Here is an 18,715-nt window from a genome sequence, read left to right as displayed (position 1 = left end):
TGATGTGTACACAGAAGCACAAGTTAAACGATTGCACGGTAACGGAACTGCGGCGAATTGGACTATTGCCCTTGCGGATTGAGACCCAGAAAACGGCAGTTTTAGCTTATTTGAATGGGCTCCCTAACAGTTCAGCGGATTACACCACGAGCCGCTCGGAGCTTGTGATGCAGCACGTTAGCGTGGTTAGCGCGGTGACTGCTCCTCGCGCGCAGCACGTTAGCGTGGTTAGCACGGTGACCGTCCCTCGCGCGCAGCACGTTAGCACAGTGACTGTCCCTCGCGCGCAGCACGTTAGCGTGGTTAGCACGGTGACTGTCCCTCGTGTGCAGCACGTTAGCGTGGTTAGCACGGTGACTGTTCCTCGCGCGCAGCACGTTAGCGTGGTTAGCACGGTGACTGTCCCTCGCGCGCAGCACGTCAGCGTGGTTAGCACGGTGACTGCTCCTCGCGCGCAGCACGTTAGCGTGGTTAGCACGGTGACTGTTCCTCGCGCGCAGAATGCAGGTTGGCACATGCAATCGGTCGCCGTGTTTGTTTCCTGGTAAACCGTCAAAGTAATTCATGCGACAGGTTTAGCCAGTTTAAGTGGCTGCTTTGTCTCCGTGCGAGAGGGTGTGTGTATCTACGGAGGGACCCGATCCTTTTTTATTGTTTTTTTTTTTTGTTGTTTTTTTTTTTTTTACAGTATCTGCAGGTTCGGCAGGTACACAGGAAAAGTAAGCGCTCAGACTCCCTTTCGTTTCCCTGTGTCAGTTCCGCTGAGCTGTCCCCGCACGCCGAGGCCACAGTTCTGTTTTCACAATGGAACTGACCCTCCCTCTCAGCCGGCTCTTCCTGTTTCTCTCTCTCTCACTCACCTCTCTCTCCCATTTCTCATGTTGCTCTCGTTCTCTCCCCAATGCACACTAACACACTCTGTATACTAAATAACGCAGGATTGCCTGACCTCCTGCAGAGGCTGTGGTCCACGCAGCACTGGGAATGCAGTACTGTGATCCAGCACAGTACTGAGTTCTCCCCCACAAAAGACTGCAAGCCTGCAAGTTTAATTTCTGATCTTTATTGTTATTTTTGCCTCTCTGGATTCCTAATTCAGTTTCTTCATGCTTTATTTATTTTGCGATGTGATGTCACCCGAATATGTTCTGGCAACAGGAGCGTATGTTTGTCCTGCCAGTGAAGCGAATAGTAATTGTATAGCCTGTATTCTGTACGAGCCTCTTCCCTCTCCGTTCACTGTACTCACTGTTTCTCTACGGGTGTCACACCGAATACCAAGTTCACAGGTAGGAAGTGGCACCCAACCTGCCCCTTTCCCAGCATGCCTCTGGGCATGTGCACAGAGACTCCTTTCAGCTCTGCAGCGTAGCGGGATTGTGGAGGCCCCAGCTCAGTTTTTGCATTGTTGTGGTTCTAGAATGTTCCGCTCTGGAAATACAGCAGTCAGCCTCCCTCCTCCAGATACGCTCATTTCTGAAGCGCTGCCTCTCCGTCCTCTGGATATGTTAATTTCTCAGACGCTGCCGCTCCGTCCTCCAGATGGCGGATACTTGGTGGCGGGAACGAGGGTCCGTGATGTCGCAGAAATTGGCCGCGACCGCGCGTCGGTGCTCGTCGGCCACAGGAAGGAAACCGTCCTGGAATATTATAACATTTCACTGTAAACAGTGGAACGGCAGGAAATGGATCCTCTGCTCCGGCCTGCAGAGGGACGTGTGTTTTTCACAAAAAAATGTGTGCTTCTCTCTCTTCAGGGCCGAAGCGTATTTTATGCCCTCTGATCTGGAGCTGAACGCGTCAAACGCACGACCCCTAAACGCCGTGCGCCGTGCGCTGTCATTAACCCTTGTGGTGATTACGTGCGATTGTGTGCTGTTCTGCCAGCGCACGGCTATGCGTGCAGTGCGTGTGTGAACGGTGCACCTGTGTGTGTTTCGTGGGTTGAATTTGAATTTTGATGGTGTGTGTATTTGTGTCTGTGTGTATTTGAGAGGGAGAGGGCAAGGGATGGAGAGAACGAGAAGAACATGTCTTCGACCAGTAGTGGGTGTGTGTTGTGTGTGTGAGTGTGTGTGTTTGTTTTTTTGCATGTGTGTGTGTGAGAGTGAGTACACGGGTCTGTACTCTAAAGGGCCAGAAAGGTCCGGCAGCTGAGGGAGTTGCTGGCATCCTGGCCAGTGAGGATGACCTCTCTTTCCGTGTGTGTTTTCGTGAAAAGGGCAGGTTTTGCTGGGCACTGCATTTTCCAGCCCGTCTTCCTGCTGGACGAGTGGGGCAGCTCTCCATGGGAACTGCTCTTTAATGTGACTCCTCCCACAGGAAGGAAGTGTGCATCTCCGCCGCGGGTGGAGGAAGGGCCATGCTACGGTCGCTAGGTCCTGGACTTTTGGCGGTACGACCACGGCCGGCCTTCCTGCGCTCCAGCCGTCCGCTGCCCTGTCCTGCTGCTCTCGTGAGAGAAACACTCATTTGGGCCTGGACCCTCATGAAACGTATACCCCTCTGTACCTGAGTTTAGGGTAGATGCCCTGGCTGTTATGTACCCATAGCCCAAGATTAATTAAGACTGCATTCCCAGAATTCCACCTGCTGGAGGCCCAATGGATCAGAGTTCTAATCATGTGACACACTGCCTTACACATCGTAAGAGTCGTGCGTTTACAGCTGTTACATTAGACGCACACTGTGAACATCCATCTGTGTGGAGAAGAAGGAACGACAGGAAGTATCCGTACTGCACTCTGAGCAGCCGGAGTCAGAGTCATTTCTGTCTGCCCGTTCCTTTCCGACACGTCGTCCAAGGGTGCATCCGTTCTCATTTTGCGGAGCGTTGTAGCTGAAACGTCGGGACCGCTGGAGACGTTGCGGTGTTCATCTCCCTCTGTGGAGGTAGTAACAGTCGCTTATCCGCTGCACCTCTGCAATCCAGTGAAGCTTGCGGAATGGCCGATGAAAGCCGAGCCTGTGTGCTTTCCTGCTCTACGTGCTCGAATTCGCTATATGCTAATTGAATGTTGCTTCATTTTTTTTTTTTTTTAGCTTGAAAGCTGTAGGGAGGGGGCGGGCAAACGCCTGCGTGCCTTTCCCTTTGTGAACGATCGTTCCTCTCGCGGAGAAACGATTTGACCTTGTCGTCGATGTGCTGTCGACAGTCACGCTTCACGGTTACCACAGAACTGTGAAAGAAAGGCTCGTCAGAAACGAGCATGGTAATAAGGACGGCGTAAGGACCGTCTTATTGTTTCACGGGGGGAAAAAAATAATCATTCAAAGCCCCAGCGTTTTATTGGGGCACGAAGCCTGTAAGGAAATGAGTCTTTTGAGGACGGCAAGTGATATTTTTCGTGCACGTACGTGCGACGTGTGTTCATAGCAGCCTTCATAACAGCAGTGACTGACGCGTGTGCAATTATGCACAATAAACAGGCCGCGATCCATTTAAAATATTCACATTGTTTTTTTTAAAATGCAGCTGAAAGCACGTGTCCATCACCGCAGCTTTGTTCCTGTCTGCTTACAGTTCCCACAATGCACTGCGCCTGGCCCTTCTGCCTGCTGGCTCAAAAGCTAATTCGTTGTGAGACGCAAACCATTGTCAAGCTTCACACTTGGAGCTTATCTAAGCATCTATTGTCTGTATTTATGCCTTTTAAGTGAAAAAGAGTGAGGTACAGTCAGGAAGCTATAAAGTTGTAATTTTATGATATCTGCAAAGCACCAGACACGTGGAAGTGTATTTTGGCTTTCATATAAGATAAGATAGCCAATAAAGTAAAACGAGGAAGTCAAAGACCTTTTCAACGTGGCCCTGCTGTAGTGTAGGTGAGAAACGCAGTCTAACTTAACTCATCTTAAATGACTGCTGTAAATCTATTGTTCAAACACGTGCGCACACTCTGAAGTTGATTTGTTTTCTGCTTCAAGTGTTTATGCACAAATATGAGGATAAATATCAGATGGCAGGCATTTGTTTATTTCATGCCCATTTTTTTTCCAATGCGGCCCTCAAAGCATTCCTAAAGGGATTGTTCGCCTTCTGGAGTATTTTTCAATGTTATTCCATTTTTTGCTTTAGTATTCCGTTGGCACAGGCTGGTTTTGTGCGCAGTGAAGGATATTTTAGAACTTTTCTGAAGACCTACAGGCTTTGTAATGGCTGGAGTAGGTATTTGTGAGTTTGTGGTTGAAATGCAGAAAAATGCACTTCAGCTCGAAAGCGGATTATGTAGTCACGCGATTCCTCCCGAGCCTCTTTTTTTTTTACAAAAAATGATGTTTAATCTTATTTTCAGTTGGAACAGTTTCTTATTGCACATGCAGCCTGAGACTACTGTGCTCACAGAAATTAGTGTCAGCACGATGTAAAACAGAAATGTGAGCAAACTGTAAAATGAATGTGCTTGCTGCACGAGCTGCTTTGCAGTTACTTAAAGCGGTTTCTTTCTTTAAATCACAGTCTCGAATGCCCCTGTGCCAGACTTTATAACGCCCACAGGTCTGCTGTAAGCATTTCAAAAACCCTGCACTTTAATGAGTAGGAAATCATAAGCATGCTATAACGGTATGTGCTACTATAGCAGTTGAGAATACATTTTCAAATGTAATGTCCCGATACTAAAATCTGGCGGTAATGAAATTCACTTTAGGTGATGTGACTATAACGGTTAATTGAATTTGACTTCATTTTTAAACAGTTTCCTGCTGTTCACAAACTCAGCACCGGTCGTAATTAATCCGAGGCGCAGAGGCTGCCGAACTTTGCCGAAAGCGAAAATAAAAAGCCCCGCAGAATTTCTCCCTCGCGGAGGGGACCTGCAGAGCTAGCTGAACGCACTGCAGCAGCGCTCGCGCTGTTTAATTCACACGCGGCTGCCCGGGGTAAGCGCTTCTTAATTTGAGCATAAATCACTCGTGTCCGCGGCCCGCGGTGGATCGCGTGCCGTCGGGAAAATGCAGGTCTGCACGTCGGGAGTTTCCAGCGAGCTCATATTCTAGACGTTTGTCATGTGACTTGGGGAATTGGTTTACAGCGTCTCGCAAGTTCGAGCCCCACGGGTCGATGGGCGTCGGGTTCATAAATATCCGGAAGGCGGAGTGCAGACGATGGGAGACGAGGAATGACGAACGGTTATCGCAGAAGGGTACTGGCTCTTTGTGCTTTACACCGCGGCGTTGTGTAACAGACTGTGCTTTCATAAACACCCATTCTCTGGGCAGGGGGGACTTGCTTTTCTTGCTTTTGCTTTTTGTCTTCAGTCTTCACGTAGCGTTGGGCTGCATTTAACGGCGAAACTCGTAGGTTCAGAAGTCAGGCTATTGTGGCCTGAAAATGTTCCACGTAACCAAAATGAGTCACTTAATTCAACTGCATGCATTTTTTTTGGATGGATTAAACCCTCCTCCTTGATTTAACAAAGTAGGAATTATAAAGAGGAATTACCTGTTACAGTCCAGGCATACAAGCTCCATAATGAATAAGCCTACAAATGTAGTGCATCTTGCCATGTTAGCTTTTAAAGGAACTCATCATATGTCAGTCATATTTAATGAAAAAATATCTAGATGAATTCAGCTCTTAACAGTTCTGTCTGTTTTTTGCTTGGTCTGTATTTGCCAATATCTGTGTGTTGGTCAGGTGACCACGTTAGAATGGAGTAGCAGCCAATCGGAAGGCCCGTGGCAGATCCGCATCACGGTGGTTCAGCACCGATAAGAATGAAAAGCCTGAACTGAAACTCTTTTACCGCTGAGCTCTCTGTTTGTCTTCATCTGTAATTCCTTTAATGAATCAGACTTTGAGTTGGTCTTTGTTTACCCAAAATTGCACACTGTTGTCAGATAACATGTCCAAACGACAAACCATTTCAAGAGAGAACTGAAGCCTTTATTTATAATGGTACAAGGTCCCTCTATGAAAATAGAGCTTGGATGATTAGCAAATTCCTGCTCCCATCAGATAAACAACCTTCCTCTCAGCATTGGGGGATTCATGTTGGCTACTGCTGTCAGCAAGTTTGAAATCCCTGTGGGAGCCGGGGCTGGGCTCGCCAGTGCCACCGTCCTCACCAATCACAGCTCCTGACACAGATCAGTGCTGACGTCCCCGCCAATCGCAGCCCCCGTCTCAGTGCAGTTTTGTCCTTGTCACTAAGAATGGTCTGTTCCGTTGTGGACAGCCTGCCCCTGGGTCACGTCATTCCCCCGGCAACGGTCGCTGTGGCCAGGCGACAGAAGCGGCGGGATCCAGACTCCCTTTTTGGGGGGGGGGGGTGTCATCACCCCCGTGGCAGGACTGTGCAGAAGAGCTAAGCGCCAGCCCGGGTGATGGGAACAGGAAGAGACAGGGGCAAACAGGAAGTGAGTGGGAGAACGCTGATGTCACTCTGGTTCATGGCCCCCGGGGGCCAACTTGTTCCCCCTGGGCCTCATTCCATTTGTCCGCCCTGGCCGGGTGCCAGAGGGGGGGGGGGGCGAGAGGCACTTTGGGTGACTGAGGCGAAGCAGGTGAATGTTGTTTTAGTCCAGAGCTCGGCTCCATGCTGCTCACACAGACTCTGGGGCCAGGGGGGGCGCGCTAGATAACCTTGCCTTTGTGATGCGGCTCCGAAGCATTGGACAACAAAGTACACACCAGCACTGCAGCGGCGAGGTCCAGTCCTTATGTACGTCTGTATGCTAGTGCACAGGAAGTCTGGAGGAGAGAGATTTGTGTATACACCTTCAGTCACCACCCGGTTAATCTCTAATATGTAGTACATACTGAGTACTTTCACACTTGTATGCAAGTATGTAAAAAAATTTATATATTTTTTTAAAGAAAATTATTATCTTTTATGAAATTGCAGTTACTGAAAGACAAGTATTTTGTATAACAAGTAGGGTTATTTTTAAAAATATATTTTCCAATATTAGCGACATCCCAAATTAAAATGAGCATATTCTGAATAGAAGTCCAGCAAAAATAAATCTGCGTTAACACGTCACCTTTTTCAGTTTATTTTAATCGTAGGGAACTGCATTGTGGCGCTCCCACATCTTCCTGTTTCACTGGGGTATAAAAATGAGGTAACGCACATGTAAAATCCGTGTGTCATCCATCACCGTGGGGACAGGCAAACAACTCCCAGAAGAAACAAGTCAAAGGGCTGTTGACCTTCACAAGTTGGGGGATGCTTAAAAAAATAAAAGATTTTGGAGGGCGTTTTACAATAGTTTGTCTGAAGGTGATGTTTTTATTAGCTTTTTTTCTCGCTGGAGTAGCCTATCGCTTTCTGATCCCGTTGGGTTGAACCTTTTTATTACCCAACACATTTTAAGCCCCTGTTCAGTACGTTGTGTTTTTTTGTTTCCGGGTGCAGAATGTAAATGGTGTCGTGCTGCGCCGCGCCGCTGGGCCGAGGCCGGGGGTGAAAGGGCCCGAACGGCGAAATTGCCTTCGCTAAATAGCTCTCCCGTCGAAGGGCCGGATGAAATTTAATCAAAGGCTTCTTTTCATGACTCCGCAGCGGCTAAAATTAGAGCGTTCCGCCGGCGGAAATCGCGGCGTTTTCTGCCTCCGCTTCTCAAGGAGAGAGAAAGAGCGAGAGAAACTGGAGACGGGGATGGAGAGGAAGAGAGAGAGAGAGAGAGAGACAGAGAGAGAAACTGGAGACGGGGATGGAGAGGAAGAGAGAAAGAGAGAGAGACAGAGAGAGAGAAACTGGAGACGGGGATGGAGAGGAAGAGAGAGGGAGAAAGCGGCGGATTTAGACTGTGGCGGCAGCGTCAGGGTGCGCTTTGGCACGGAGAACCGGACGTGTACCTACTGTAGCACACATGACTGGGCCTTCGTACCAAGAGGCTGATTTCAAGCTCGGGAAAGCCTGCGGACTTTTAATTTATTCATAATTTTTTTTTGTGGGAAAAAAATGTTTAGATGCAGACTTTTCATCAACACCGTTCCACCAACAAGCCCTAACCAAGACACAGTCCACCTGTGTCTTTCACTGCCAGCATAGATTCAGTCAGACTGTGTTGCTGCTGGTGGGGAGAGCTCTAGAAGGACCAAGTCAGAAATTCCTATGGCTGATAAGGAAATGCAGTGCAGTGTATTTTTTTTTTTACGGTGTGAATGTATGGCGGGCTTTGGTCCAAGTGTGAGAACTGAACAGGGACCTCAGCCAGCAGCGCTACTGTTTGCAAATTCAGCATATCGCTGTTTGCTGTGAAAGCTCAGCGTAGCTTATCTGCTCACTTTTTAAATCGGCCAAGTTTGACCAAGTTTGTTCCCGACCGTATCGCAGATTTTTTTGAGTTTGTTTGTTTCCCCTGCTGAGAGAGGCCCGCAGTGAACAGATTACCGTTACCTCCTTCCCGCCATGCCCAAAACCCCTCCCAAATCCACTCTCAGACGAGTGCCTCTCACATGTCACAAAGCAGGACTGCTGAGTTAGCTGGATAACTGTGCTGAGTGAAAACCCGGAACAGCTCTTTTTACTCCAGTCCTTGTTCCAGATTTGGGAGGGTGCAGATTTAACATCGTTGCAGTTATCCAGCTAACTCTGTCATCCTGCTTTGTGAGATACCCCCTTTGATCAGAGCAGAGCAGCAGTCATCGCTCTCTCCTAGCCCAGGCAGCTGCTCCTCTTGACTCAGGCAGCCAGGCGGGTTACGTCAGGCCAGAGGGACGCCCCTGCTGCAGGTGACGCAAAGTTCTCTCACTGCGGTGCGGAGACATTTACCTGTACCCTCCCCTATTCGTCTGGCCCTGCAGCGCCTCTGAGGGGGTCTGCCTTACCCCAGTCCCACCCCCCCTCAGGTTCGGGTGTGTCCTCGCTTTCCTGCGGTGAACTCCTGAAGGAGGCCCTCGGCTCTTTGGAAAGCACGGCACGGGGTTCCCCAAAGGCTGCAGGCTGGAATGGATCGCAGCACTGGCTCCTCCGCAGAGACGTATGCACACAAGTCCGGTCCTGCTGCACGGGGCGGCCCTGAACAGGTGTTCCTTAACGAGCTGTCTGGCCCACATCGATGGTGTCGGATGCTCTCTCGATGGTATCCATCATCTGCCTGTGTGTGTGTGTGTGTGTGTGGTCACAGAGCTATAACAGAGAATGCAGTGTCTGTGCTCACGTTTCTGATGCCTCCAACAGCCGATAATGTAGTGTCAGTGATAGGAGTGGTCTGTGCTTCTGTAACAGCTGATAATGCAGTGTCAGTGATAGGAGTGGTCTGTGCCTCTGTAACAGCTGATAATGCAGTGTCAGTGATAGGAGTGGTCTGTGCCTCTTAAACAGCTGATCACCAGCTATGGTGCATTGTGGTAGAGAGGTAGTGTTTCAGCCATGATCCAGTAAAGGTCCCATTTTAATACCAGCCTTTGCTTATCACAGCCTATAGCAACACAGAACTGCACAGCACAGCAGTATGTCTGAATAAAGGCCTAATTAGTTCAGATGTTTAAAGGGAAAGCCATGACAACCTCCAGTGTTCGCTGTTTATTTGCTGTGTGTGTGTGTGTGTGGGAGAGTATGCGAGCACTAAAGAAAGTGTGTCTCAAGGTATTGCTGAGAAATGCTTGCAACCTTCGATTGGAACACCGCATTAGGTAAGACATTCAGAGACTGAATGGAAGTTTCAGCGATGTCAAAGGACCAGTAAGAAATGAGTCATTCTTTTGGAGAATCCTTGCCTGCTTTGTTCATCTCTGGGCCTCCTGACTGATTACTTAATCTGCAGGGACGTCCGCGCTCCGTCTTCAACACTCAGTCCAGTTTACTGCTGCTCGCAGCGCTATTAAACAAGAGCAGAAACCTATAAAACACTTTGGATGGCATTAAAATAAATGCTGATTGGTTCTCAGCATTGCCTGGCTCGGCTGTGTAAAGTGGATGGATGCGACGGCGTTAGATCGTGAGCAAAGCCTTGTGGGTAAGCGATGACGTGCCGGTGGCCGTAATGAAGTAAGTCCCTAACCACAGCCCTGTTTGCAATCAGAGCAGGAACTTTATCAGAGCTCTCCCTGCCCCCGTGGGCCTGTAGAATCACTTCGGAAGTTTCTGTTTGATTCTGTAAATAAATTTTTTAAAAATTGGCATTCACACTCTTTCCATAATCAAGTCTACAATTATGCTCGAGAAACCAAAGGTACGGCAATCAAGCACCTTTTGTTGCAGCTGGTGATTAGGCCGCTTGCGTTTGGGAAACCGGGTAATAAATCGTTCCGTTTTCGCTGGTTCCTGTGTGACATCACGGTTTCCTGTCAACAGGACGGCACCTGTTGTGGGAATGGCAGGACGGCCGTGGACTTCTGTCCCCAAGGCTATAAAGCGAAAGGAAAAGGAATGGGGATGTATGAGCACAGCACTAGTGGACTTCCTAATGTGCTTTCTGACTGACACGCGCACACATTGCTGAAGTCATCACAGTCATTCTGAAGGTCATCGCGGTCATTCTGAAGGTCATTACGGTCATTCTGAAGGTCATTGCGGTCATTTTGAAGGTCATCGCGGTCATTCTGAAGGTCATCACGGTCATTGTGAAGGTCATCATGGTCATTGTGAGGGTCATCATGGTCATTGTGAAGGTCATTGTGAAGGTCATCGCGGTCATTCTGAAGGTCATCGCGGTCATTGTGAGGGTCATCGCGGTCATTGTGAAGGTCATCGCGGTCATTGTGAAGGTCATAGCAGTCATTGTGAAGGTCATCGCGGTCATTCTCCTGAGGGAGAAATCTGTGCTGACCGCAGGCGGCCGGGGAAGGACCACTGATGACCGTTGGCGTCTCCACGTAGTTCCGTACGTCACCTTAGGGCAGCGGTTCCCAGCCTCGGTCCTGGGGGGGGGGGACCCCTGTGTATGCTGGTTCTCATTCCAACCACAACTGCAATTCCACGATTTTAACACACTGTTAATTTTTCTTAATTAGGGGGCTTTTCATGCATTTATGCATGCCATGAAGAATAAAAATCCCATGTTCACATTGTGCTTATTGTGGGATTGCTGTTGTGTTTGGAACAAAAACCAGCACACACAGGGTATAATGCGTGTTTTCAGAACAACAGCTGGAAGTGGAAAAACCTCACGATTGAGAGATTGTCAGTGTTAATATAAAAGAAGGGGCAGCTGCTCCCCGGTATTTTCCATTACACCACAGAGGCGTTCGTGGCCCTGCATGTTCTCAGCGGCCGTGCACGATGCAAAGAGAGTGTTCACGTATACATGTATGCACGTGCACGTGAACGTGAAGCTGAGGGGGAGAGCGTGCAGGACGGTCGTGCACTGCTTAGAATGCGTGTGCATTTGTGTGTTCCGCAGTGTGTAAGTGAGAGAGGGAGAGAGAGGTCCCTGAAAGGGATATAGAGATGATGCAGTGCTCTGTGTGTGTGTGTGTGTGTGTGTGAGAGAGAGAGAATGGGAATGGGAAATAAGGAAGGTGCAGTGTTGTGAGTGTGTGTGTGTGTGATGATGGGGTATAGGGCAGGTGCAGCGATGTGTTTGTGTTTGTGTGTGGTGGTGTGTGGTGGTGTGTGTGTGTGTGTGTGTGTGTGTGTGTGTGTGTGATGATGGGATATAGGAAAGGTGCACTGCGGGGTTCTGGGGGAGGGAAACAGTTTTTCCCCTCATAGCTGCTCTTTGCCTGCTTCAGGTCTTTACTCCTGCGCACTGCAGTGACCAACTACACTATCCACACACACGCACTGCGCACTGCAGTTACTGCACTCTCCACATACAAACACACACACACACACACACACACACACTACACGTGAACAAATTCATAAACAACACTAATTTGGAAAATTTCATTTCTTTACTTACGTACTTCATTCGATACAAATGTTCTGTTCGTTTGTGTTTTCGTTTGTTAATTATTTATTCGGTATCGCCATGGTAATCTCTTGTGATTCCATGATGATGAATGGCCGTGATATTAAGCCCAGATTTTAAGGCCAGCGATCGCCTGGAAACCCCTTAGTGGTCATGAGTCATCCGGGATTACAGTCCCTCTGTCATCTCCAATCTGGGCAGAACGCGTGAGCTACTGTTATTGTCAGTTTAGAGGAGAAGAAAGAAAGAAAGAAAAAGAGAAAGAAAGATGGGTGATGAGAGCTCTCTGTGAACTGAGATAGGAGTCCCAGGGTGGCTCCCACTTGAAGGCTAGTTAAGTGCAATACAAACATTTTATAGTTAAATTTGTGCGTGTACTTGTGTGTGCACCTGTGTGTGCATGTGCACATCCCTGTTTATAGGTGTACATACACATAAGCACATACAGTACACAGCAATGTGTGTGTGTGTGTGTGTGTGTGTGTGTGCATGTATGGGTATGTAATTAGCAATGTGGTCCTTTGCCAATTGAAAATAATAATAAAACGAGTGAATGAATGCGAACAGGGTGACATACTGGAACGCAGGCAAACGGGCTCGAAATTCCTCACGCTAGCATATGCGGAGGATAGAGGATTCGGAACCGAAAGGGCAACTCGTAGCGGGCAGGCGAGACAAATGGACGTGAATGCCCCGCTTGTCCTTGGCGAGTGCACGCGGTCGCGTTTCACGAGCTCCAATTAGCTCGCAGCTCCTCGATCACATGACGGCTGCCGCCTAATTACACGGCAACTTCACCTCCTCCGGTCACTTTGTCATCGTTTGTTGTGAAAATCTAAAGTGTCGCTCGTTAATGCACACGCAGCCAGCTTCGCAACACGAGTCTCTGCAGCAGGCTTCGCCCGTCCTTAGAGTGAGAGCGAGAGAGTGAGCGACAGAGAGAGGGAGAGAGAGCGACAGAGTGAGCGACAGAGAGAGCGAGAGAGTGAGCGACAGAGAGAGGGAGAGAGTGAGCGACAGAGTGAGCGACAGAGAGAGGGAGAGCGACAGAGTGAGCGACAGAGAGAGGGAGAGAGCGAGCGACAGAGAGAGGGAGAGAGTGAGCGACAGAGAGAGGGAGAGAGTGAGCGACAGAGAGAGGGAGAGAGTGAGCGACAGAGAGAGGGAGAGAGATGGAGAGAGTGAGTGCGAGAGAGTGAGCGACAGAGAGAGGGAGAGAGATGGAGAGAGTGAGAGAGCGAGAGCGAGAGAATTTTAGTGAGAGAGTGAGCGACAGAGAGATGGAGAGAGTGAGTGCGAGAGAGTGAGCGACAGAGAGAGGGAGAGAGAGCGACAGAGTGAGCGACAGGGAGAGAGAGACAGACAGGGAGAGAATTTGAGAGAGTGAGAGCGAGAGACAGGGGGAGAGAGGGAGAGAGACGGACAGAGAGAGAGAGAGAATTTGAGAGAGTGAGAGGAAGAACAGAGAGAGAGACACAATGATTGATAGCGATTGGCAGAGAGGAGGAAAAGAGATGAAGAGACGAGGAGAGCCTGACTGGCAGGGAGGGAACCTGTAGATTACGGAGGTAATGATGCATCTGAAGCAACACGTGCTCCCACACAGACACACACACAGACTCACACACACACACTCACACACACACAGACACACACACACCCATACACACTCACACACACACACACACTCAGACACACACACACACACACACACACACACACACACACACTCACACACACACACACACACACACTCACACACACACACAGACTCACACACAGACACACACACACCCATACACACTCACACACACACACACACTCAGACACACACACACACACACACACACTCTCCCTCCTGCGGCAGCGAGCCGTGTACACACACACACGCACACACACACTCTCCCTCCTGTGGCGGCGAGCCGTGTACACACACACACGCATACACACACTCTCCCTCCTGTGGCAGCGAGCCGTGTACACACACACACGCACACACACACACACACACACACACACACCCTCCTGCGGTGGCGAGCCGTGTGTTTGCGGCTCTGTCTCCGGTCGGGCTGCTGGGTTAATAGCCATTCTGCTCATGCTCCAGGCAGCCGGAGCGCATGCAGAGCAGGGGGGCGGGGCCTGGGAGCCGGCAGGGACGCGGACCGCGCTCGCTAAGTTAGGAGAGGAGTGAGCAAAGGGAGGGAGCGAGCGTGAGAATGTGAGGAGGGAGAGAGAGAGAGAGAGGGAGAGAGAGAGGGAAAGGGACGGAGGGAGAGGTAGGCAGCAGGAGCAGTCTCCGGCAGCGGCCGTTCTCTGAGCAGCGTGTGTGCTGGTGACCCCGGTCGGTCTGTCTGTCGCTCAGCGAGGGGGGGGGGCCCTCGCGTGGCTCAAACCCCTGCGGTGCTGCATCCGGCCTGGGGGGTGGCGGGGAGACGTCCGGCAGACCCCCTCGTCTCTCTGGCTCCGAAACATCCAGCACCTCGACCTGTGAGCACGCTCACCTCCTCCGCTCCACAGCCCACCTCGCAACCCCCACCCCCATCCCACCCACCCACCCACGCGCTTCCTCGCCGGATTACCCCCCGTCTCCAATCGTCCCGGTAACGGCCGGCCCCCTCTGCGTCCCGCGGCGTGCCGGCGGAGATGGATGGGCAGGGCTGATCGGTTTACCCAGCAGCTCAGAGCGGCAGCTGCTCCCGGCCCCCGGCGGGGGGGGGGCGTCTGGGGGGGGGGGGGGTGAGGGGAAGGGGCTCAGCAGCCCCCTCCTAATTCGTGCCACTGGGAGGACCCGCTCCACACCGTGCCCAGAACCCGGAGAGGGGCTGAAGGGAGTCGACGGCGCTGTCTGTGTTCCTAAGCCGGCTGAGGAGCCGCTCGTACCTGTGAGGACCCGGGGTCGCTGGGCGGGACGGGGGTGGGCGTCGGGCAGCTGGACGGGGGGTCTGTGATGCGGCCGGAGCCGGAAGGGGACAGGCATGAGATTTTGGGGAACCCCAGGAGGTGTGCTGGCCGCCCCTGCACGGCCCCCCTGTGAACATGCAGGTGCTCCAGATCGTCAAGGAGCTGGTGTCCCCGTCCAGACGGAGAGCGGCGTCCAGACATGGAGGTGTGTGTGTGTGTGTGTGTGTGTGTGCATGTCCGTGTAGTGTGACTGTGTGTGTGTGTGTGTGTGAGAAAGTGTGCGTGTGGTGTACATAGTATGTGTGTGTGTGTGTGTGTGTGCATGTGTGTGTGTGTGCATGTGTGTATATGTACATGCGTGTGCCTGTTTGTGGGTATGTATATGTGCACTTATGTCTGTCAGTATCGCTCTGCTTATCCCTGTGTGTTGACACCACTTCAGGATATGTCTGTGTATTATTCAAAGCAAAAAAAAAAAAAAATTCAGGCTGACAGTAGTTATTAATCTTAAGAAGTGGATCCTCTACAAAATGATGCATCCTGATATAAATGTCCTCCTCTTGTATATGCCTGATATAGTTGTACATTGTGTTCACATACAGTCTTAGTATAGCAAGTCCATAATTTGTGTGAACGTTTTCTGTACAAATATGAGCATTTTCTATACCTCTGTATATGCACTAAAACTCCCCTGTGTACAAACTGTTGTGAGCACCTGTAGATGTACTTTTTAAAAATATGAACCTACGTGTTCCTTGTTGTTAGCGCCTACTGTCCTTGACATGATCACATTGGAAACGCGCACTCATTCTCATTCATATTTAAACTAGATCGATTACACACGAAAGCCAGTTCTCTTAATGACACGCGTGGTGCTTCCCGGACTTTGGAAGAGATACCCACAATGACCCGTTCCTCTCCTGGCTCGCTGTCTGCATTACCGTCTGCTCACTAGCCGTGTTCGCCACCGGGCAGTCGTGTTTGAGCCAGTTTGGACCGGGGACCGATGTTGGGCGACAACACGGCCTCCAAGTCATTAGATGGGAGGGTACCTCTGAGGGGGTTTACGGCAGGCCACAAAGGTGCCTTTTTGTCATTGTCATTATTTGAGCCCTTGCACAACTTTCACAACTTTTACAGGGCAAAATGCCATATCATTTACACTGCTTCCATTTATACAGCCGGATAATGTACTGAAGCAATGCAGGTTAAATACCTTGTTCTAATCTGGGAATCGAACCTACGACCTTTTGATTACAAGACCCATTATGCTACACTGCCGCCCCAAGGGGGCTTAGAGTTTAAAGCCTGCAGGTCGCGCTACGGCTGCGTGAGAAATGACGGATCGGCCGGGTGACCCGGTCATGCCGGAGAGCAGGGTACTTTCGACTCCGGATGCGTCAAAACGGTGCACAGGTAATCGCGATGAGGGAGGGACGACGCTACGCTCTTCCTTTTCGCGGCTGCAGAGAGTTAGTGCTGCCGGTGGCGAAAAAAAACAAGCAGAAATCTGCTCGTAAATGTAAAGTGTTCCCAGTGACTGGACTCTGGGGAAAAACAGGCTGTTCCGACTGTTGTGACGTTAGCGCCCGCTAATAAATTCCTGGAGCCGTGGTCCCCTAACAAGCTTCCGTGCCTCCGGGCGCCCTCATTTTCTCCAGATGCTCCCAGGCAATCTCCATGCCATTAGCCCGCACTGACGAATGAATGTGTGGGGTGCTTTCGCCTCTTGTTTCTGCGTGGCACCGCATAGAGGACACGGCGATAATGAGGTTGCGGTGGCAGAAGAAAATGGGGGTATACAACCCTCGATGGCTAGGATAGGGAGGATGGATTACACACAGCCTTTTCTCCTCCCTGAATATATATATATATATATATATATATATATATTCTGCTTCCTCAGTCTGTCTTGTGGTTTTCGACAGTTGACGGATAAGGACAGCGTAGGCCGTGTTCTCTTGTAATGGCAAAGTGATGATGTTCGGGGCGTTTGCATGCATTGCACGCTCTCCTCAGTAGCGTTTTTGGGGTGTTTGGGAGTTTGGAAGTCGTGTTGAATTGATTTGGATGGCCCGGGGAATGCTGGGATTTCAGCAGAGGGAATTTTTCACATATTTGCCTGAAAGAAGTACGCCTCGCTCTTTTTGATGTACCATTGATCCGGCGAGCCCATGAGACAGCCAGATGTTTCTGTAGCTTTTTAGATTAAAGTTTGACCTGAAGTTCCCGTGTAGCCAAGAATGGTAGCTGGGGAGCTGCTGGGTGGCTCACTCTGTAAAAGCGCTGCTTGCGTCACATGAGTGAGCGCCAGGGTCTCTGTTCTTTTCTGGCCTGTCACTGACTGTAGCCGGCAGCCCCACAGGGGTGGAGCACAACTGGCTTTGCATGGGATATATGGGTTGGCAAGGATAGTATTGGTCCTGTTTGCCATCCAGGTGCCTGTGACACGTGTATGATTGGGTTTCCTCCGCCCCACCCTGCGTATGATTGGGTCTCCTCCACCCCACCCTGCGTATGATTGGGTCTCCTCCACCCCACCCTGCATATGATTGGGTCTCCTCCACCCCACCCTGCGTATGATTGGGTCTCCTCCACCTGACCCTGCACGTGTGCAGCTTGTTGCTGTGGTGCGAAAAGAAGCAGTTGGCTTGGCACCATGTGTTTTGGAGGAGAACTGCGAGTTGTCTTTACTTTCCTGAGCCAGCAGCTGGGGGTGTACAGGAGCACGCTTGTACATAGGTTCCAAATTCATGTGGGATTGGCAATGGCGATTTTTAGAAAAAGAACAATAATAAACAACAATAACTGATTTTAATTTCCTATTCATCCCAAAGGTAAGCTTGCAAATAAATAAGTAGGTAGGCAGCCGTCTCCATTTATAGCTATAACCACGCCAAATGGGCAACTGCGAAAGGATTTAAGGGAACTACTTCTGCTCAGTGTGAACAGCGTGGTTTTTCTGGCACAGCAAGGACTTATTCAGATTTAGTTTTTTTAGTGGTGTTTTTCTATTGCTTGAGGGAAATAAAACCATCATAATATTTCACCTGACACTCGAATTAAAAGGAAAAGCATGGGGCGGCCTGACCGCTTCATGCTTTAAACCATTTCAGACGTTATAATGAGCCGCTGAGAGAAATAAGTGGAGGCTGCGCTACTGCAAGGCAGAGATCTGTGATCGATTACAAGGCCGAAGAACAAAGATCTGTGATCGATTACAAGGCCGAAGAACAAAGAGTCGCTAAGTGGTCCCGTGGTTTTGAGTCTCACTTTCTGTCCATATTCGCCCGTAGAAAGCCTTGCCTACCTGGCCGTTCCAGGCTACGATCGATACCTCAGGACTCTGGCGGAGGCGGCAGGAAGCTAAAATTAAAGTCCCTCCTGTATCCCCCCCCTCCCCCCTTGTTGCTTGAACCGAAATTCAAAAAGTCAAGCTGACTCTGAATGATCGTTATTGCACCTCTCAGGCAGCGGGAGCCGGTGCTTTGGAAGCCGCGTGATGGGAAAGGGAACGACGGCGACGGCGGCATTAGCAGCGTCGGTTGAGAAGTGTCGGTTGAGAAGCGCCTGAGCGGCGGATAACGTGTCATTTCATCACAGTCGTGTAACGTCTCACCGGCTCTTAGGCTGAAATGATGGCGGGGGGTGGGGGGGGATGAGCGGGCAGACGGGGGGGTGGGTGAGGGGGGACCACTTACAAGCGAACAGAGACCGCTTATTGAATCGGAATCCTTTGAAACGCCTTTGTCGCTTTTTTTGCGGCTTGGTTATATGCAAAACCAGCGTGAAAAGCAGCACCGCCATCACACCCAATAGCGGCTATTCACAGGCGGTAATCATCGTTTAACGTGTTTCTCTTTAACTCTCCTTCCGGCTGTATGAAGACCGCTATTAATAGTGGTTTTCTTTTGTGTAGCTAATCATTGGACTGCTGCTAGGATCCATGGGTATTCCTCTCCATTACTGTCTCACGGTGGCGTATCGTGTAGCGCTGGCTTCTTTA

General features: G+C 50.2%; 1 protein-coding gene across 2 annotated transcripts in view; it reads left to right on the top strand.

Moving 5' to 3' along the window:
• usp6nl (USP6 N-terminal like) overlaps window positions 1-18,715 on the top strand; it is a 71,436-nt gene that overhangs the window by 12,930 nt on the left and 39,791 nt on the right. Inside the window, exon 1 of one of the 2 annotated variants that reach the window (XM_064342572.1) lies at window positions 14,550-14,914. The exons of the other annotated variant lie outside the window; for it this stretch is intronic. Within the exon in view, the coding sequence (XP_064198642.1) occupies window positions 14,845-14,914 (70 nt within the window). The 5' untranslated portion in view covers window positions 14,550-14,844. Of the gene's footprint in view, window positions 1-14,549; window positions 14,915-18,715 lie in introns of those variants that run through there. 2 annotated transcript variants of the gene reach the window in all.

This window comes from Anguilla rostrata, chromosome 7 (assembly GCF_018555375.3).
Source record: "Anguilla rostrata isolate EN2019 chromosome 7, ASM1855537v3, whole genome shotgun sequence".
Lineage (NCBI taxonomy): Eukaryota > Metazoa > Chordata > Actinopteri > Anguilliformes > Anguillidae > Anguilla > Anguilla rostrata.
The sequence above is the reverse complement of the archived record's forward strand: the minus strand, read 5'-3'. Positions and strand labels throughout refer to the sequence as shown.